Source organism: Pimephales promelas, chromosome 23 (genome assembly GCF_988280905.1).
Source record: "Pimephales promelas chromosome 23, fPimPro1.hap1.1, whole genome shotgun sequence".
In the NCBI taxonomy this organism is placed as follows: Eukaryota; Metazoa; Chordata; class Actinopteri; order Cypriniformes; family Leuciscidae; genus Pimephales; species Pimephales promelas.
Genome location: NC_142791.1, coordinates 7,891,399 through 7,913,382, shown reverse-complemented (window position 1 = coordinate 7,913,382; position 21,984 = coordinate 7,891,399). Strand labels below are relative to the sequence as shown.

The following is a 21,984-nucleotide window of genomic DNA, read 5'->3' as shown; positions in this document are numbered from 1 at the left end:
AGGATGAGCCGTTCTGGATGGCTAAGTCTGATATTGTAGCTTTCACATGGCACTCGGACATAAATAAACATCATGCTGGTTTCGATCAGGCCTGCTTGTTGGAAACATCACCCGTTACCATGAACAGCTCTTCCACAGGCGTTCTGCATGAATTACTCACTTTATCCCTCGTAGTTTTCATTTTAGGACAACAAGTACTACTTTATACACAGCAGCGCTTGTTCCAAAGAGCTCCAATTTGACAGATCAGAAAAAAAGATTTTCGCTCCCCTCCAATTTAGCCTTGATAGCAGGTGAGCTTCTTTGATTTCAAAGCAGTTGCTCAAATTTAGGACACATTCAGTGCTCAATCAGCCATTTTGCTAGCCTTCCACTCACATTGTACATATTTCCTTATTCCTGTTTTCAGATTTAACCCTGTATTGCAGGGGTCAGCAACCTTTTTGTCATAAAGTGCCATTTTTAAGAAAAAATAAATTGTGATCAGAATTTCTTCCTATTCAGATTAAATAAAGTACCATTTTGTCCCCCAACCCACCCAAATAATAATCGCTTCATTATTAACCATTTTATTGCAACATTATTTGCATTGTGTGTTTGCAGAAAACTTAACAGTTTCATTCCTAACTTTTTGTCACTTCGCATGAATTTAGAAGAGCACAGGGCGCTCTTAACAATTGTTCCTCTTTTCTTCTCTCTCTTTTAATCTCTCTCTCTCTCTCTCTCTCTCTCTCTCTCTCTCTCTCTAAAGAATGGGCAATAGAAGATATCTTAATGAGCACGATTGAATAATTACAGGCCTTAGATGTTTTCTTGATGAGATCCTTGCAGCTCATGATGGGCCATGCAGCTCTTCTGACGATTCCTGAAGAAAAGAACAGAGGAAAGATAAAGAAGAGTGAAGCTCCGTGATCAAAGTAACGAAAAGCTCCCTTTCATTTCACTCTCTATCTCAAGCAATATGAATCCTCCACGTCACTTCAGCCAAACTGTACGGATAATAAGGAAGGGAGCTGCGATGGAGGGTGGGGAAAACAGTGGGAGTTTTTATACTAATTTGTAACCTTCCCTCTGACCCACATTCATTGGGTCCCAGTGACCAGGTTGACTGAGTGACTGCCTTTGGAAGGACACCTTATTGGACATCGCTCTACAGATCATCACAGTTTTATGGGTCAGGTGACTTAGTAACCTTCCATTCCACCTTCATTAGCAGAAGGACCAACTCTGGAGTAAGATATATATTGAGAATTGAGCAGAACAAGGTGAAGAGAAAGAGAAAAGCCGGAAGAATCCTGCTTAGGACTGGGATACTCAATGGGAAAAACAGACCTCCCCATTCTCTCGGATTTGTACCCTTATGAAATGTTGATCAGGGTGTTTAAATATATAATCTATCCAAAGGCATTCCTCACCTTTTGAAAGAGAGGCACTGCAATATACAGACCTTCACTGTGGGTGGTGCGAGCGTTGAACGTGAAGCTGTCATTTGATCGTTTTTTTCCTCCACTTTGCATGAGCACGTTTTGAAAAGGTTTCTCTGACTCGAAGAGTCTTTGTAGTTCCAGTTTTGCATTAAGAGCAAGTACATATTTGCACACAGTCAACGTAGGTCACTGCAGGCTACCCCGAAGCATTGTGGGGTACTGTAAGTAAGGCACTGCCGTAATTAAAAGAAGTATAGGTACCTTTATCATGCAGCCCTGCATCTTAAAAACAAATTAGAGTTTTAGGGGTGTGTGTACCACACATCTCAGGTTACGACTGTAACCCTTGTTCCCTGTGAAAGGAACGAGACACTGCGTTGATACGACACTTTGAATAAAAGCATGAATAAAAACTCCAAGCAACCCCATTGATTTCAACGGAGAAGACTGAAGCCCGCTTATTGCACTTCCTGCCTGATGTCTGAGCGACTGTGCAGGTTCAAACTGAGCTTGACGACAGTCTGACAATTGTATATCTTCTAGTAGCTGTGCCATGATGAATCTGAATCACCTAATTCCTCAAAAACTTTGTTGAAGTATTTTGTCCCGTTGCTTTTATGGACTCTCTATCTATGGGCTTCTACCTTGACTTTGTGCCTCCATGTTCTTTTAGACAGTAAAGGATTGCCTGCGAGTTTCTACTCCTGTCTATACAGTAATGTCTCTATTGTGCGACAGAAAGTCCAGTGGTTATGATGCAATCTTTAACCTATTTTTACAAAAACGGCTTCTACGGGCCCGTTATGTAAGATACAAAGTAACGGAACATTTTATACATTGTCGTGTTTCTTTAGAAATAAATAATGGACAAATTAAGTCTTTGGAAGCCTCAGATGTAAAGTAATTCACTGTCAAAGTGACACCAAAATGAATGGGAGTCAATGTAATGCTAACAGCAGGTGAAGTTCTGCTACAATGGCGGCTCCCGCGAGGCTTCAACTTCCGGCTGATGGATTACCCCCTTGGTTGCGTCATGACGTAACATGTGACGACATACACGGAAGCTACAAAAAGACGCCGGCACATAACAGAGTTAGCTTTTATGATGAAGCAAGTCACAGGAGACGGCGTGGCAAAGAGTCCCTTGTCATTGAACAAGGGTTACAAGTCATAACCTGAGACATTCCCTTTCGAGCGAACTCACACTACGTCGATAAGACACTGGGGATCGAGTACCCACTATGGCACAACGAGCCTTACCTGTCCCATTGTGAAGCTGTGCACAGGCACACTTAGGACGAGAGCACTAGAGTGTCTAGCGTAGAAGGAATGTCCAGGCTATAGAATCTGATGAAAAGCCTGCAGAACCGTAGGCCATGCCACATTAGATGGCTCTTTAGGCGCACAGCCTGGCCTGAAATGCAAAATAGCCTTAATATCGCTTGGAGCAAACTCCAGGCACCTGTAAGATATAGAAAGGGTCTGAAGATCTTCTACTCTCCTCAGAGAGGTAATGGCTAAAAAAAGCTACCTTAAGGGGAAGGTTCTTGGCCTCAGCCAACTCCAGAGGTTCAAATGGGGCCTCAACCAGTCTTTTGAGAATCACTGCCAGGTCCCATATGGGAAATCTGGTCCAAGTCGCAGGTCTCATGATGCTCCCAGCACGGGACCTTGGGACAGGAGCCAAGGTTTCTTTCACATAGACAGGGAACGACAGCATCTGCACTGATCATGCAGAACGGGTTCACCCCTTGGTTTTCAATCACCACTGCATGGCCCTCACGTACAGTAGGCTGGTTGGAATCACGTTGAACGCTGCTGCCATGATCCCTCACACTCTTTTTTTGAAAATGTTTTACAGTGATGGCCTGACCTAGCTTCACCCTGGTCACCGTGGATCGGCTCGATCCATGCAGGCAACAGTTGTGCCCGCATCGTAACCGAGACCTCACCACCCCCTGGAACGTAGTTCTCTGGGCATGTGCCAACATACTTTCCTTTGTGTTGAGTCTCAACCCCAAGCTCTGGATGTGTGTAGTATAAATGTAATCCGGATTACTACATCCACCATGTTGTCTTTATCACGTGACCTACCAGTGTCAGTTGCGTCACTTCACCTCCATTCATAAATTCCCTCCTGTGGCCTCATGGGATAGGAAAGTGTCCATCGAATGCGCACTTGAGAATCTTGCCGGAAATAGTTGGTTATCCGGGAATTTTCGCCTACTGGTTTCAAACATTATGTATTCGGACATACTACGCCATTAACACACTGTTTTCATATGCTATTCGGTTTCAGCGTGTTTTGGTTGCTCGTGTGCTTTTCTGTCTTCACCAGGCTGTTAAGTCTTGATCATTTGTCTTAACACACTTTACATTTCAGCTAACATCATTTTTTTTTTTTTTTTTGGTTGGACTTTAACCTGAGAGTGGTTTTCTTGTCTAACTGAATGCAATTAGCATGCTAATTAAAATAGATAGATAGATAGATAGATAGATAGATAGATAGATAGATAGATAGATAGATAGATAGATAGATAGATAGATAGATAGATAGATAGATAGATAGATAGATAGATAGATAGATAGATAGATAGATTCAGACATTGCTACATCTCTTATGAACCCCATGGAAATCTTTCAAAAGGACTTGGAATATGGTTCACAGTATGAATGGACCACTTTTATGATTCTTATGATGCTTTTGTGTCCTTCTTGTCTCAATTCTAAAAGTTTCCTTTTAGTTTTCCTCATTCATGCAGGTTTGGAATAACATGAGGGTGAGTAGTAATGACAGAATTGTAATTTTTTTGGTAAGCTTTTAAGGACAGCAGTACACACCAGAATGAGCAGTCATGGTGTCTGCAGCTTAGATTTCTCTTCATCTTCATGTTGCTGGAGACACATGAGGTTCCCCTTCTTGCCCTGCTTCCTCCTGGACTGCTGTACCTGAAGATAGCATTTTTGTTTTAAATGTCAGTGATGGATTTGCTGGCTGGTCAGGGGTCACTGGCGGCCATGTAGTTTGTAATGGCTTGAGTTGCGTGATTACCGGTGCTGATGAGCCGACTGAAAGATGGTTATGCCAGAAATCAATGAGCCTGTTAATACTGTTTTGGCTCAAAGTGCCTTTTAAGAGATCCGGCTAATCGCAGCAGGCATTTTAATGGAGCTTGGGCGTCATGACGACATTACAAAAGTACATTCACACATGTACTTTTAACTATGTGTTTGTAGTTAGTAGCCGTCAACCCTCACGTTTTTTTCCAGATTTCTCACGTATTTGAGCTCTTTGTGAATGGTTGTTAGCACTAACAGTTACTAAACTAGCAGGTGGAGCGTAGCTTACCTTTGTCCGGATTACTGTTCCTAGTATTTGCCGACTCTTTGTTTGAAATTTCATATGGAACCCAAACCATTAAAAGTGCCAATTTTGTCCACATACCGGTCACTGGCTTCCCTTCCTTTCCACATAGGAATTTTAACATCTTTTTTCTTTTCTTTCTCCCAACTCTGCTGCTTCTCCTCGTTCGACTTGCTGGATGTTAACATTCGCGAGGCCATCAACATGGCCGCCATGTCCCAGAATGCAACGCGGCGTTGGGTTAACACAGACGGTGCTCTGACAAAAATATTCATTCAAAGGCAGGAAACTCTGCTGGTCTGTCTGTGGCTCAGGCCAGAAAGTGAGATTTCACTTATGCCCGAAGCTTTCTACGGGGTGAGTCTTAATTCAGTTCTCCTCTTGGAGTAGATCTCGATGCAGTGTCTGTATAGATGTAGATGTTATAGATGTTCTGCTAACATCAAATTCCAATATAAACAAAATTATATTGTTTGTTTTTTTTTTACTCATTCTCCTTCCCAGGATCACACAGAGACTTCTTAGTCAGACTATCTTGCATATTACATTAGATAATGATTGTTTTTCCCCATCACATTATAGTACACCTTATTCAAAATTCTGTATGATTTTGGTGTTCGTCAGAACTACAGCTCAGGCTACCTGCAGCTTCCATTCCTTTGAGATATTGTTTCCTGTTTCCAAAAAGCAGCAGTGACATCTAGTGGTCTAGTAGAGAACTGCATATGTGCAGGGATTAAAACTTAATACTCATCAATAGGGGGGTCCCTGGCCCGGCTCCATCTCCGTCCATCAAGGTTGAAGACCCCTGCTTTAGTAAAAAATTCATTTAGATCAATATCTAACATTAATACATTATTGATTGTGTGCTCATTCAGATAGTGCCCTTCAGCACCATAATGGACTTCAAGAGGTTGAAAACCCTAGATCTATATTACTATACAAGCCTGCTGCTATGGATTATATTAACAGGCATCCAAAATCGTCCCTCTCTGTCTTATGAGATTTAATTCAGATTTCATTATGAAAAAGACACAGCAGTAGCTATTGATTCACGAGTCACTGAAGTTAAACTTGACGTATGATAATATGCATTTTGTTGAAGTGTGAAGTGAACTTTCAGTATTGGATTATTATTGGTTATTTTTCATTTTATTCTTGGTTAAATGTATTCATTATTGGTTGAACATATCTTTTATAATTTAATTATTTTTTATTTAATATGAATCGTTTTCTGAATTATTTACTACTCTTAATTGTATTATTTGTTAAAGTTAATATTTATGTATTTATTCATTATTGATTGAACCTATATATATATATGAAGAGTTCAGATGCAAAAGCCTCTAAATGCCATTTGAAATTTTCTTCTTTAATGATGATTTTTATCAAACTTGTATATTTAAGTTCAGTAATTTCACTTAAAAAACAATTAATAGGTAATTATCATTGCCATTTAAGTGAAATTACTGAACTTAAATATACAAGTTTGATAAAAATCATCATTAAATAAGAAAATTTCAAATGGCATTTAGAGGCTTTTGCATCTAAACTCTTCATATATATATATATATATATATATATATATATTTACTTTATTACACAGAGAAAGGTACCGTGCTGAGGTCTCCTGGCCTGTCAATGATGCTCAATCTTATTATTCCTTATTCGATAAAACCCACTGAAAAGTCTCTCAACAGACAAACCACTTTGTGAGACCACACACAGACTCTGACATCTCATTTCCGAAGGCTTCAATAGGAACATAGTGAAGCTTCTGGTATTAAAACAGTGATTTTCTGTTTGTAGTCGCGGCAGCGTCGTCACGCTGGGAGCTCAGGTCCAGTTCCAGCAGGTGAGTGCAGGCCCTGGTAATAAACCTCATGTCTGCTCCCTGTGGAAATCAACCAGAACCTGACCTACATCAATGACTCTGTTTCCTCTCCCTACACACAATGTTTTATTCATGAGAACTTTCGCACGATATATTCTCTGCTTTATATATTCCTTTTTTCCTCTGAGAGAAACAAGTCGTTCTTGTCGGCATGTCGACGCCCGGACCCAATCACTTCTCATATCCCGCTGGACTGATCCCAGACCTGTAGTCTCATGTCCTGCTGTATGAAGTGAGGTCAAAGAACAGTGATTTCACTAATAAAAACTGTATTGCAAGGTACTCCCAGGTTACATAAAGAATTGTTTTTACACAGCAGATTAGAGCTCATTTTAACAGCGCAATAACTTGCTTTCAAGCTTTTCTCCCTGGAGAAATATTGTTTTGCCCTCTTTTTTTTCAGCTCAGCTGGTATATAGCCATGCATGTGAATAGTTTATCTGAGCAGCCAATATCCTCAACACTTTAAGACATGGATTTGCTTATTCTTGGACTTTCACATACGGTCAGAAACCTGAAACCGCAGCCCATTCTCACCCCCAAGGCGTCACTTAACTGACGCCTTGGGAAGCATTTGGACATGCTTCAATTTCTGACGCTTTAGGCGCCCTTTAGGCTAGCGTCAGTAAGATGACGCCCTAGGATCGCGTGTACCCTACCCCCACCCCACACCTAAACCTAACCGCGTCCTCTAACTGACGCTTTCCTTTAGCGTCAGTTAGATGACGCCGTAGGATCGCGTCATGTAAGTGACGCTAAAGGGCGCCTAAAACGTCAAATATTGAAGCATGGTCAAAGGTGACACCTTAGGGTGAGAATGCGTTGGAAACCGAGCCCATTTCCACCTGGTTGTAACATCTCAGATGATTTGATGACAGTCAGGCAGCGCTAAATAAACCGAAAACATCTTATCACAATCAACCCCATTGGATGGTAGTTGATGTGCGCTGATGTTTGTTTGTGTATTTAATTTTTTTTTTTTTTCTATTTCTTTCTAGATCTACATTCCTTGCAGAACTGCTTTGATTCTGGCAAATGAAGACATTGATTTCAGACTTTCAGGAGTGTGCAAGTAAATGAAGCTGGATCTTGCATCATATCCCAGAATCCTGTGCAACTCTATATCTGCATATATTCACTAGCAAACACTTATTGTCTCATGGTTTTACTCCTCATTTAAAGATATAGTTCCAGTGTGACTTTTTTTTTGTTCCGTGGAGTACAAAAGGAGTTAAGTAACAAAGTGTCCATGCTGCTCTTCTCCTTGCAACGAAAGTTGGTTGTCTTCTGAGTCCCAATGGATCCCCATCCACTTTCATTACATTTTATGGATATTTTGCCATGTCATTTTGGTTCCACAGAATAATCATTAATTGAATTCGAAACTGTCTAAGGCCGTGTGTCCACCAAAGCGTTTTTTGCCAGCTGAAAATGCTAGACGCTCTGCTGAAGACGCCGTGCTTTGTGCGCTTGAGAGCGTTTTGGCAGCGTAGCGTTTTTTTTCCGTTGAGACGTTTCGTTGCCATGATACAGAATATCCGCAGCACAGTTTACTGATTTCGCAGATAATTTGTTTCATACTAAAAATTCATTTTTCATCCATTTTGTTGGGTTAGCTCTGCTGGTTGATGTCGTTGTAAAAAAAAAATTTTGTGACAGTTGGTCGGTGTGGTTTAGTCCCGCCCCTCGTCAACTGTGATTGGACGGGTGGGTAAAAAGTGACAGTGATGAGCACTGCGTTTTATCCAAAGTTGAACATTTTTCAACTCTCGGCAACCAGTAAAACATGCTGGGCGCTCGGCGCTTCAGTGTGAAAAAAATGTTCAGCGCCTCGTTACGCTCATGGCGTTTAAAAAACGTGGCGCTCCCATTGAAAACAATTGAAAACGTATGCCAGGCGCGTGGAAAAACGCTTTGGTGGACACACGGCCTAAGGGTGACCCAATGTTGAAAGAATTTTTATTTAATCTGTTTTCATAATGTTTTTTTGTTGTTGTTGTTATTTTGTTTTACTGAAATGATGGTTATTGAAATTTTAGAGTAGGGGTAACTCGTTTCTAGAGTTTCACCGTCGTGCAAAATTGAGCTCCAATTTTCCGCAAGACACCATGCTTGTAAGTTTCTAGTATGCTTAGTAAGACCTTGATCTTGATGTGTTTATTTAGGGTTGGAGCTGATCTCAGGACAGTGGACACCCATATTTTAGAGGTTTATGCATTACAACAGCACAAAGAGATTTTAAAGTGTTGTTGTGAACATTAATTCTAGAGGCATTCTGTTAGAATGCTTGTGTTATGACATCAGCAAGGTCATTTTGCTCTCTGTCTCTCCATCTCTCTATTCATCCTGCTTTTCCTCTTTCCCCTCATAACCTTATCCTGCCTTCGCTTAGCCTTAAATGCCTCCAATCCATGATTCTGATTTAGTGGGCCATTAAAAAGTTTTACAGCGCCGGGTGACATCATGGGCCAGTCCGATGTGGTAGCGAATATGAATCCCCTGGGCCTCGCAGAAATCTAGTGTCCTCTCCAGGGAAGGATTCCCTTGTAACCGATCCCTTGAGTGTGAGGTCTAAGCAGCTGTTCTGACACAACAGGAGACAAAATTCCCATCTAATTACTCTAATTAACATTTTTTTCCCTTAATGCGTTTAATTAAATTGCTTCAGTTTAATCTGTTGCTGCACTTTAATTTTGCCAGAGCTCTCAGCCTAAGCGTTTAAACTTTAATAAGACAATATATCAATATTTAAGACATTCTTGTCCTTGTTATAGTGGAGTTCATTGCGTCCACAAAAAGCAACCAGGTTGGTCAAATAAACATTAAAAAACAACTGTGAGGGGATATACACTAATGCCGTGTGTCCACCAAAGCGTTTTTATCCAGCTGAAAACGCCAAACGCCGAGCTTTGGGTGCTTGAGAGCGTTTGAGAGTGTTGTTGCTATGATACAGAATATCCGCAGCACAGTTTACTTGTAACTGATTTCGCAGATAATTTGTTTCGTACTAAAAAAATAATTTTTCATCCATTTTGTTTGGTTAGCTCTGTTGGTTGATGTCGTTGTACAGAAAGAATGTTGTGACAGTTGGTCAGTGTGGTTTAGTCCCACCCCTCCTCCACTGTGATTGGACGGCTGGGTAAAAAGTGACAGTGATGAGCGCTGCGTTTTATCCAAAGTTGAACATTTTTCAACTCTCGGCAACCAGTAAAAACGATGGGGCGCACAACGCTTCAGCGTGAAAAAAAAAAAAAACGCTCAGCGCCTCGTTACGCTCATGGCGTTTAATTTAAGGTCTGGATTCAGATGTGTAAAAATGTTCCCTCCCAAACATTCTTTCACAATTTAAGACTAATGAATCTCAGCTTTGTCATCTTGGAATATGGCCATGATGGGTCTTCCTACATGGTTGTTTAAGAAATGAAAATCTATACACACTCCATCAATTAAAATAAGTATTGCCAAACATATTTTTGAATGGGCAGTGTGGATTGAAGAGATTGTTTGTTGGCTGACACAAAATAATGATTAACATCCCATTGATTAATGTGAGCTATGTAATTAAGACTCAAAACACCTTAAAGGAATATTCCAGGTTAACAACCAGTTATCTCAAACTATTGAAACAGATTATATTTACAATGTTAGTCTATGAGGCAGACAGATAATCAGACCTTCATATTTTAATGAAATTGCTTGCAATCCCAATTACATTGTTGTGTTCAACTGCTTGATTACAAAAAAACATAATATTTTTTTTTAACAAATCATAAAGGGTCAAATCAACTCGTTCCATTTCCATAAATATAGTCAGTTACACTAACTGAACTAAGAGAACAGATTATATAGCCTATTTTACACTATTATAAGAGGGACAGAGCTTAAACATAATGGCATTTGAACAATCGGATGGTGATACTTTTATGTTATATAGGCACTGAAAATCCACACACTAACATAAGGCACACACTGTAAGACATACAATAAAACGCTGTATAAAGAACTGCACACTTCACCAATGTACAATAAAACTAATGTACTGAACCCAAAATGAATGCAACATTAATGTATGATACAATGATACAAAATGTATAATTGTATTTTGTAGAACTTAATATACTGTAAAATAATAGTACATTTTCACAATTTATCTGCTGATTTTGGCATGAAATTATGTAACATTCTTACTAGTTCTACATTATTAGTACTATCTAATAATAACATTATTACGATCTAATAATAATCAACGCATTCTCATCCTAGAGTGTCATATACTGACACTTTTGACAATCCGTATATATATCCAACACACATGGCACCCTTTAGCGTCAATATAACACACTTCGGTTCTGGGTAGGTTTAGGTCTGGGGTAGGGTTAGACCACTAGGAGGCGCCTTCTGGCCCATATATATCTGCCTCATATTGACGCTAAAGGGTGTCATGTGCATTGGATGTAAACACATTGTCAAAAGCGTCAGTATATGACGCCATGGGATGAGAACTGGGATAATATGTGTGCGTGTTTACAGGAGCTTGTACAACAGATTCAGCCATTTGAGGAGAGCCATTGATAAACACAGACAAGTAAAGAGCAGTGTGACTAAACTGGTGTTAAAAAATTTCAAAGACTTCAGTTTTCAACCACACTCATATCAGACTGTTTCAGAATCAGCTCTACCTTTCAAAACCAAACTGAACAAAGTCTGTTCACACAAGGAGAAAGATCAAACCTCCTGCTGTTTTTACATACGCCCCACAGGTTAGAAGATATTCCAGTTATTTCTCATGTCCGTTGATGTTCTCAGGAACCTTTACAGCTCGTTTAGACTCTAGAATCTGAACCCAGACACAAAGCAGGTGAGAAAAGAGGTATAGCATAACGTTAACTGAGGTCTGTGTGTGTGTGTTTGCGGAAACTAACCTGGAAAGTTGGACTAAAGGCGATGAGGGTTTGCATGTTGGTGCTGTAATAGCCCAGAACATAATCCCCTGCCAGCAGGGGGTGCTCATTTTTAATATGGACCTTAAAAAGGAAGTGCAGCACCCATCATACAGATATAAACAATGGTTTCAAAATTTTAATTAGACCGTAAAAGTACTAAAAATCCATTAGGAACTTGAAAGCAGTTATTATTTTATAACTTACAAACAGTAATCAGCACTTTTCAGGAATACTCGATCATTAATGAATAACTACACAGGAACATTTGAGTAGCGCGAGTAACAAAAAACTTAACGAATTAGTAATAGTGCTCAGTTGAATGTGGTAGTTCACTATTAGCTAATCAGTAACTGCTATGTTTTTGAACATACAGGTCCATAATTAATGTGAATAATTATGCATTATGTATAATTAATTCTAAAGTGAAGGTCATAACTCATGTTTCCTTCAGAAGGAATCATTCATTTGAATTGAAAAGCATGATTACAACTCCCTTGTAATTACTGAAGTCATTGTAAGCATTTGAGGTTTTTATGTGTTTGTTTTTTTTAAGGTTTTGGATAGTAATTCCTTCTGATTGGTTTGGTAACAATTCAATCATTACTATCTAAAACCTTACAAAACCTCTGAAGCTTACAATGTCTTCAGAGTTATGCTTTTCATGTAAGCATACTAATCCAAATAGGCTAATTAATACTGGAGTCATTACTTGTGGGTTATCATAATCTTCACTTTAAAATTAATGAGACGTTATTTATTTTAATTATGAACCTGTATATTGTAGTTCTCTGGGAGGTATGAAAAACACAACATTCACCTGAGCGCTATTACTTATTAATTCATTAATCAAGGTTTCTTATTAGCTAATAGTTACTAGCGTGTTGCTCACTTGTTTCTGTAGTTGTTAATTAATGACCGAACAGTATTCAAAAGTTTTACCAGAACTTTGTCTCCATACCGTCACAGCTTCACCATTGGCAGCCACTTCATCATCTTTGACCCAGGTGAAGGTGGAGTAATCGGAGGCACTTTTGAAGCCAATCTGCATATAAATCACCTCTAGTTAGTGTCCTGATTTGTGATACAGATCTCATTTTTGTCTCTTTCTATGTTTTTGTGCATCCATCAACCTCTCTCTCTTTTTCACCCTCACCCTCACCTTGTACAGTCCGATCCAGTCCCAGGTTGAGGATTCAAAGTTTTCCAGGATGGTGTAGGTGAATGTGTTATCTTCATCTGCATTCCAGTGTCCGTCCATTGTCAGTGTGACTAGAGGTGTGTCCACCTTTTTCCTCATCTGCATGATGAGATCAAAGAGTGATACATTATATTTTTGGACTTAATGTCATGTGCACTGAAAAGTAGATATTATTAATGATTACTATAAGCTTGTTTACTTCAATTTGATTCATAGTGAAGTCCATTGTCATCTTATTGATGAAATGTTCAGGAAATACATAATTCATACCTCCAGATTGAAGGTCCCAATGACAGGTTTGTGGTCACTGACCCCGTATGAGACATCAGAGGTGTACATGTCCTGCATCACCTTAACAGGATACTCATCATCGCCAACTGATGATGTTGTCGAACTATTCTCATCCTCTGTCTCTGCAGCTTTGGGTTTTATCCTCCACAAGATACGATCCGTCCAGGCAGGCTTCCGCTTTTTACCACTAATTGACCCATGCAAAAAAAAAAAAAAAAAGAGAGAGAGAGAGAGAAATGGAATGTAATATTATTATAAAATATATATATATATATTAATATTAATGTAAATGCAGAGTGAGGTTGTAGTCTTGGAGAACTTAACTTTATTATAGTCTATTTTGATCAAAAATCCAAACATAACATTGTGAAATATAATTAGAATTTAAAATACTTTAATATATTTTAAGTTTATATTTTAAAATGTACATTTTTTTATACATATACTGTACACCATTGTATTCCTGTGATGGCAAAGTTGAATTTTCAGCAGCCAATTACTCCAATCATAATTGTCACAAAATCCTTCAGAAATGATTCTAATATGCTGATTTTGGGCTCAAATATTTATTATTGTCATTGTTGAAGCAGATGGGATATAGTGTGTCCTTGCAGTGTGCTGCAGTTGTGCACATGCAGATGTGCTGTGATCTAATTCTACAATATGATACATGCAAATGCGTCAAACATAAAGTGACAAAAAAAGACAGCTTTTAAAAAAAAGACAGCTTTTAGAAGCCCAATGACACACTGACATGGACATGTGGTCATGTGTTAAATGAGATTAGTCTGTAGGAACGGCTGGATGGACATTGAACGGATAGAGTCGTTGGTGTATATATGATTTCCTACATTTCACTTCACATTCAAAGGTTTGATATACAAACTACCTCTGCTTCCATTACAGACACAGCAAAACATAAACTCCCAAACATATTTCACAATCCATATTACAATTTAGCAAACAGATGAGAGCTTAAATGAGGGAAATATCTGTGACACCATAAAACACCAATCACATTACATTTGCAAGGACATGAAATGCTTACGGAAACTTGAATGTTAAGTGTGCAGTATTTTACGGGGATGTGAAGTGAGAGGATATTTGGGTAATAGGTTAAGGTAGACATAGGGGCCATGCAACAAACACAAATTTTGCTTATCAAATCTTACGTAAAGCCAAACCATGTCTTCGGTGCTCTGTGTGGAGAAAGAATGATCATGATTTTCTTTTAAGAAAACACTTTAGACTCTCAATGGATTTTGATACCTGACACTGTTTCTACATGCATGCATTGAAAAGAGTGTGTTTGTATTATGTTAATGATGTGTTGTGTGTGAGTGATACCTTGTATCATAAGTCTCAGAGAAACGGTCAAATTTATAGCTGGGTTTAAAGCACAATGGTCCCTCTTCAAACTCCTGAAGAATAGGTTCTTTCTTCTTCATCATGGTCAACTAAGACAATAGAATAGAATAGAATAGAATAGAATAGAATAGAATAGAATAGAATAGAATAGTGTAGTGCATATTAAATTAACAGTTTCTAACACTTGTCTCTTGTTTTCAATACAATTTGACATTGGAAAGTTGCTAAGCTAATAAAGTGATACCTAACACATATATTAATAAACAGCATTTCCCTTGACTTTGCCTGCCAAATTCAAAGCTGTGGGTTCTGTAAATGCCTTTTCTGTGTCAAACACTTCTTTGTAGAGTATGTTAACATAAAAAACTATTAAATGACAGGATGGTATTTAACATCTGGAGTGAGTGCCTAAAAATGTGGTCTTTGTAGGCAGCTCACTGGGATTTGGTATAGAGCCATGGAATCAGAAAAGTGTGTATTTGCCTGACCTGATCTTTCTCCCACAGCAGGTTAAAACGGCCATTGTTGATCGAGGAACGGAGAAAGTGCATCCCATGGTCAGCGATACGGAAGTTCAGATCACCAAACCAAAAGACCACCCTAGGAGAAAAAAACAACAGCAATATGAGAAGCACATTGTATTTTCGGATGCATGAACATGAGCAACTTTAATCCAAGTTAGCACTGACTTGTGGTCTAGCACATTCGGTGTGTTGTACATATCGAAATCTTGCATGTCCAGTATATATTCAAACTCATCCATGCGTTGCAGGGCGTAGTTCATATGAGCCGCCAGATGACAGTTCAGAAAACACAGCATGTGACCGTAAAATGAGAAACGCACAGAAACACCACCCTTATTTCCCTGCAAGAATCAACAATACTTCATTAGTCCAGCTATATATTATTACAACAGACTCCCCATTCATACTCACATATTCACACCTATAAAACGATTTTTTACTCAATATATATTAAATATAAATACTACTGTACCTTTCAACAGTTTTTAACATGGTTAATAATAAGAAAAATCTTACATGAGCAGCAAATCAGAATATTAGAATGACTTTTAAGGATGTGACACTGAAGGCTGGAGAAATTGTGCTGAAAATTCAGCTTTGCCATCACAGGAAAAAATTATATTTAAAATATATTAAAATATAAAACAGTAATTTGAAATTTGTTATAATATTTCACAATATTTTTATTGTTTTGAAGACAAACCATAGGGATCAATAGGAAATCAGTGTATGACAGAAAGTGTCTGTGAAATGTCAGGATGTAAAGGCTGTACCCAGTATCCAAACAGGCCAGTGCGGGTGTATGTACTTTGGATGTCTCTGATGAAAGGCAGATGGTCCTGCTTTGCAAACAATATCAGCAGCAAACCCTGCATCCTCACTGAAGTCACCTGAGGACAGCAAAAATTTCAAGCTCTTTTCATATGTCAGAACCTCAGTGTGCTTCTCAACAGAAACGTCACACATGGCTTCAACCTCTACAAAACCGAGGAAACATATTTAAAAGGATAGTTCACTTTGAAACTAATTTTTGGTATGTTTAGCTTACCTCAAGGGCATCCATGATGTAGGTGTCTTAATTTTCCACAGCAGTTTCAATTTTTATATTTTTAGGTCAAACCCTTCCTGTCTGTCAGTCATATAATGGAGGTCTATGGTCACCACCTCAAAGAGCATGCACAGAGAAGTCCAAATTAAACATGATTTAATGACTCGTAAATGTAAGTACACATTGATGGCCTAAAACACGAAACGAGCGGTTTGTGTGAGAAAACGAACAGTATTTATATCGTTTTTGCCTCTTGTAACCACAGCCACATCCAAGTGATCTGAGGGCGCGGGCGCTACAGTCTGCGCAAGTGCCAGAAGTGATCTCTCACGCGGTTGCGAAAAAATTCAACGTTGTCTGTTGATATATCGAAATTGTCTTCCATTGCGATCTCCTGTGCATCTAAATATTTTTAGAAAGGTACCGCTTCCGAAATCTCTGTGTAAACAATGAGTGACGTTCACGCGCGAGATATCACTTCCGACGCTTTCCGGCACTTGCGCAGACCAAAGCGTCCGCGCCCTCAGAGCAGTTGGACGTGGCTGTGGTTACAAGAGGTAAAAACAATATAAATACTGTTCGTTTTCTCACACAAACTGCTCGTTTCGTGTCTTAGGCCATTAATGTGTACTTACATTTACGAGTCATTAAATCATGTTTAATTTGGACTTCTCTGTGCATGCTCTTTGAGGTGGTGACCATAGACCTCCATTATATGACTGACAGACAAGAACGGTTTGACCTAAAAATATCAAAATTGAAACTACTGCGGAAACAAAGACACCTACATCTTGGATGCCCTTAAGGTAAGCTCAAAAGTGAACTATCCATTTAAGCTTAGAATGGAGTGAATGAAGTCCTTGATACATTACAGAAAGAAAATAAGGAGATTGGTCCTGGAAATTCCTGGGATGTTTTTGGTGAAATGGAATTTAGTTTTCAAAATCAGAGATAATTAGTCATTGAAGGCAGAATGGGGTGGGCTCACATCAAATCTGTGCTTACGTTACACAAATATGCTAGCGTGAAACAATGCCTCTAGTGTGTTCATGGCCTGCAGAGAACAATGGAGCTTAACAAGCTTAATGAGGAGACGGCTCATCCTGATTCTGTCTTTCTGTTATTGTAACAGTTGCAACTGCATATAAACATATGTAAGGACACTCAAACACGTCTCTGTCTTCCACACTCTCTAAACTGAGCTTGTAATGCTAAGACACACACACACAGTTATTTATTTATGCTGTACCTTGATATATCCCATTGGTGCCAAAGTGTTCATGAAGAGGAGGCTCCATGAATCCTCAGCAATGAGATCAGAGACATATTGCACTGGAGTGGCCTTCACTTCCTGTAGACTGAAACACAAACACATCTGCTTATTATGTCACATCACTGTATATATGATGTGATAGAATACATAGAAACTGTAATCTGTAATATAAATATATATCACGTGTACTGTGCTAGACTAATTGGGACTAGTCACAGCATTTGCATAATGTTGGCTTGTTGCTTCTTTTGCTGTCCTCATTTGCAAGTCGCTTTGGATAAAAGCATCTGGTAAGTGATTAAATGGAATGGAATGGAATATGACATATATCATATGACACTAAAGACTGGAGTAGTGGCTACTGAAATTTCAGCTCTGCCATAACAGGAATCAATTAGTTATTAAAAAAATGAATCTTTTCACAATACTGTTTTTACTGTATTTTTTATTAAATAAATGCAGCCTTGGTGAGCATAACAGACTTGCTAACCAATATTTTTGAAAGGTAGTGCATAAAGTAGTAAGTTAATTAAAATTGACAACCTTTTTTTAGTATAAATGTGATCATGTGATTCATTATAACTCACCCAATCACATAGAGGTCAGTGGCCGGCTGTGAGTCAAGGTGCAGTAATGTCCTCACATCAGCAGGTGGCTCTGCTGTGCTAACATTCCATGTGACCATGTGCAGCCTAAACAATAGAAGAAGACTCAAACTGAAAAGGGCTGTTTTTAAACGCATCATTGCTTACGAGTGCCTACTACTAGCAGAACCCTCGCAATGGTTTTAAATGGAATGCCCTAAACCCTTGATCACTTGATTTACAAGGTTCCCCCCCCCCCCCCCTTTTGGGGAAAATATAAAAAAAATGATACAACTGAAAATGATAACAATACAATAGACTTCAACAATCAGCTTAAGGTATAGCCACAAGTCCAATATCATACACTAGAGCTGTGTAGTGTTAAAGAATCCGCTGTGACGTCACAATCGTGTTGCATTGTGGTCTATGGATCTGCCTGAAGTGTGTATCTTGCTCCCTTAGTCCAAACCAAGGCTTGGGTAAGTTTGCTAATGTATGTCTAAAAGTGAAATCAAACAGCCTAGGAATGAATTAATCAACTCTGAATTGCATATCTGAGGAAAAACTTGTGGAAAAGGATCAAATATGTTAGATAAACATTCAGAGAACTTGCTGGCAAACAATCTACACCTTCTCTCCCTCCAACAGAAGTCAATCTAAAACTCATTTTCAGATATGAACTCTAAAAGTCAGTGACTCAATACACCTGAAAGACTCTCTGCTGTTGTATCGTCCACATAGGTGAAATGCTTCGTCCAGCGTACGGGACACTTCTTCGTTTGCCTCATCATCTGAGCTGAGATCCTCCAAGCAAGTGAGCAACTGAGCGAGCCGCTGGCGAAGAACCAGCCGTGCTGAAGTAGACTGAGACGCCATGGAGGACATACTCTCAGAGCGCACGCGTGGGAAGTCAAATGTATCCGACATCTTTCTGCAAGTCTTCCGATACAACTGATAGTCTGAGTGAGTTGATTTATTCGTTGATTCTCTATCCTACTGGTTGTTTTTTCTTAGCTCTATAGATGTCCAAGAAACTCCATATGTCCAAGACCTGGTTTAGGTTTAGCTTATGTAAATCCACAAGGCTTAAATTTCTAATTTTGTCTCAGAAACAGTTCTCATTTTCAAATCATACTCCTTCCCTCACCCCCCCCCCAAAAAAATCTCAGAAATCCGTCAGAAATCAAGTAGTTAGCGGTCGCCGTAAATGAAACCCTTTTTGCTAAATGTTCTCATTGCATCCTGTTGCCTGAATGAACGAGTGTGAGTAAAAGCATGCGTTTTTGGAGAGTGTTTGGGATTAGGAACTGTAATCTGGAGCAGCGGAGAACCACGTGAATGAGGCCAGGAATACGAAATGCAAAAATCACTAGCAGGCCTGATCTCCAAATCCCTGTGTGTATTGTTGCAAATCTTGAGCGAAGCAAGTGAATGTCGACAGATGATAATCCGGTTTATTTAAGTTTTGGCCTCAATGCTGTGAATATTTCTTGGACCCTACAAGAAAAAAAACTAATATAACTAATTTTCTGAAAGATATGGGGCAAGGGTTGAAAATGGGAGAACATAAAGACATATTTTGGTATCTAACTTGTAGTTTTAACTTGTAGCACCAAATTAGTACAAACAATCCAATTCTCAAATGCAGGCTAACTATCCTTCCACCTTGTTCCTCTATAATGCAGTCACATGCAAATTCTTAGGGGCAAGGAAGCATTCAGCAGAAAGAGAGAGAGAGAGAGAGAACAGGTGCATAAGGACAAAGCAACTGGTCTTGTGATGAACATTTGAACGAAACACCAACATTCATAATTTGGTTCGATGCAATAAGAAACAGTCAGTAATGATGGACATTAAATTTAGCCAAACTTTATACTTTGAACTCCTTTCACTTCATGTCCGTCTCTCTGCCTCATTTCTTTCATCTCAGTCTTGTTATTTTGAAGTGAAGAGGGGTTCATTTAATTGATTAAGGACGGTGTTACCTGAAAGCCTGATGTCCACCTCTGGATCCAACATTGTGTGCGCTCATAATCGGATCTGTGCACACACACACACACACAAAAAAAAAAAAAAAAAAAAAAAAAAGAAAGAAAGAAAAAAAAACATATAAACACGCATACATAATTCAAACATGAATCTAATCTAAAAGAGTTAATCCTGTCTTATTCAAGCTGAAAAGCTTTTTAAAATGATTAAATAAAAATCTGGAGGTTACTGATTGGATTAGTGTGATGCTCATTCCCCATTAAAAACAAATGCATACACATTTTCAATGATGATTCTTTTTTATAAATAAAAAATAACGCATTTTGTTATTTGTGTGCGTTCTCAAATCCTTTAAAAAGTTGTATTGTATTTTGTTGCGTACAAGCATAACGGCTTTTTCAAAAAAACAAAAATATGTTGATCATACATTTATGAAAACCAATGATAAAGCGAAAATACATTTATGTTTTCAATAACGGAACGCGCAGCACGGTTGCTATGGTTACCTCAAGCTAAAATGACTTGTGTTTGCGATTTATTGTGCTGTAGCCTTAAGCCTAACTAGTTGTAGTGTAAGTTACTACTTTTATGATTACTGTTGTTTGATAGCGCTGAAAACATACTTTTAGGTCATTTTGTTTGATTCGCGTTTTTCTTTGTCGTTAGGCTACTTGATGGTCTGACTAACTGTAAGGCGCGCATAAATATAATGATTGTATTATTAATAATAATAATAATAATAATTAAATGGTTATTGTAATTGCATAAACGTCGTTTTTCAAGTGTAATTCTTACAGACTAATGTAATGTGTTATTTGATCTTTATCTATTCTTTGTAACAATTGTGCTGTTTGTCACAGCTTGTCACTATGAACAAAAGTGGGATATAGGATTCAAACAGCCATCGAATAAACTTCAAATATTTAGGATATTCTTTTAAATATTACGACAACTAAAGCTCCTTTAAAGGCTAGCTAGCAGTAGCTATACCGTCAAAAAATCAAAATCAATCAAAGTCTTTAGGCTACTAAGTAACGTTTAAAGAATAAGCCAAAAAAAATATATATATATCAGCCATCCTCGCGCACAGAAAAACAACAACAATACCTTTCAGCCTCGGTCTTGTGCAGATTCTGCAGGTGTCTTATCTATTCCGTGCTTTACAGGTGCGTGCTATACAGTGTGAGAGTTTGGGGTTTGTGTTTGCACCCTTCGCTTCTCACCAATTCACAGAAACCTCTTAAAGCCACAGTAGCTACTTATTGTTTCATAATATAAAAGCCTAAAAGGTTTAGCTAAGTTATGAAAGACTCGACTGTGTCTAAACTATGCGTTATCGCAATCCTTTTGATTAGCCTAGGTGAAAACAGAAGGGTTCTCTGTTGACTACAGCCTACATAAATGCAATCTTTGCCCTTTCTATTATCTTCATGAACAGTTAGTCTAATATCATGAGTCGTTATACATCATCACAGAGACGTTTAAAAGAGCTATACAGCGATATTAGCATAAAAAATGAACCATTTATTATTCATGAACGTGCGGTTTATAGCCTAGTAGCCTAGCCACAATGATTTAAGTATAGGCTACTTAAGTTTTATACACTGTCTGTAAAGAAATAATTATCCTGACTATAAAGATTTAGGCTATTTGTTACAAACATGACAGCCGTTGAGTGAGCTTTCAAAGCTGATCTAAATGAGGACTTCTTTTTTTCTTTCTTTGATCTCAAAGCTGAACTAATCGATTTACCTTCTTGTTTTTTTTTTTTTTATCAAGTAGCCTATCAGTTTTTAAACAATTAAACATGTCATATAACTTTAACTGTGTCTGTGAAAATGCAATCCAAATATCGGTATAGAGTATTAATCAGTAGCCTACATAAAAAATTAAATTTGTTTCATATAACTACTGTGAAAATGCAATCCAACTGTCTTAATCAAACGCATTCCTATTTCTGAAGGACTCATAAGCAGGGGTTAGTTTAATCTGGCTTCATCTAATCCTGATTAGGCTGAATGAAGTTTTACTGAATGAAGGGAGGGTTTTCCCCCATCCTTCTTTATGCATGTCCTGAGTGG

The 21,984-nt window shown here is 38.5% G+C and overlaps 2 protein-coding genes across 4 annotated transcripts in view; one reads left to right on the top strand and one right to left on the bottom strand.

The window, feature by feature from the left end:
• gbe1a (glucan (1,4-alpha-), branching enzyme 1a) overlaps nucleotides 1–10,443 on the top strand; it is a 115,972-nt gene extending 105,529 nt beyond the window's left edge. Inside the window, exon 16 of the mRNA XM_039676907.2 lies at nucleotides 7,684–10,443. Coding sequence (XP_039532841.2) covers nucleotides 7,684–7,761 — 78 coding nt within the window. The 3' untranslated portion in view covers nucleotides 7,762–10,443. The remainder of the gene's footprint in view (nucleotides 1–7,683) is intronic.
• inpp5kb (inositol polyphosphate-5-phosphatase Kb) lies at nucleotides 10,354–21,099 on the bottom strand. 3 transcript variants are annotated; one of them, XM_039676903.2, is made up of 14 exons: nucleotides 21,011–21,099; nucleotides 19,900–19,954; nucleotides 17,918–18,022; nucleotides 17,307–17,415; nucleotides 15,783–15,899; nucleotides 15,175–15,350; nucleotides 14,974–15,085; nucleotides 14,465–14,574; nucleotides 14,290–14,316; nucleotides 13,097–13,304; nucleotides 12,788–12,925; nucleotides 12,587–12,670; nucleotides 11,608–11,709; nucleotides 10,354–11,522 (listed from the first exon to the last, which is right to left on the bottom strand). In XM_039676903.2, the coding sequence occupies exons 2-14, from the start codon at nucleotides 19,944–19,946 to the stop codon at nucleotides 11,463–11,465; spliced, it is 1,395 nt and encodes a 464-aa protein (XP_039532837.2). In that variant the 5' UTR covers nucleotides 19,947–19,954; nucleotides 21,011–21,099; the 3' UTR covers nucleotides 10,354–11,462. The 3 variants fall into 3 exon arrangements, with proteins under 3 accessions (XP_039532837.2, XP_088982391.1, XP_088982392.1); XM_089126265.1 differs by lacking the exon at nucleotides 14,290–14,316; XM_089126266.1 differs by lacking the exons at nucleotides 19,900–19,954; nucleotides 21,011–21,099 and adding an exon at nucleotides 18,621–18,896.
• Nucleotides 21,100–21,984: the final 885 nt, after the last annotated feature.

What these genes read in the sequence shown, in the direction of transcription:
- inpp5kb (XM_089126266.1), bottom strand. Translation starts at nt 18,841, where the DNA reads ATGTCGGATACATTTGACTTCCCACGCGTGCGCTCTGAGAGTATGTCC. An exon ending in AACAGCAGAGAGTCTTTCAG is followed by an intron (nt 18,023 to 18,620) that starts GTGTATTGAGTC and finishes TCTATTGTTTAG; the next exon opens with GCTGCACATGGTCACATGGA. An exon ending in ACTGGATCGGACTGTACAAG is followed by an intron (nt 12,671 to 12,787) that starts GTGAGGGTGAGG and finishes ATTTATATGCAG; the next exon opens with ATTGGCTTCAAAAGTGCCTC.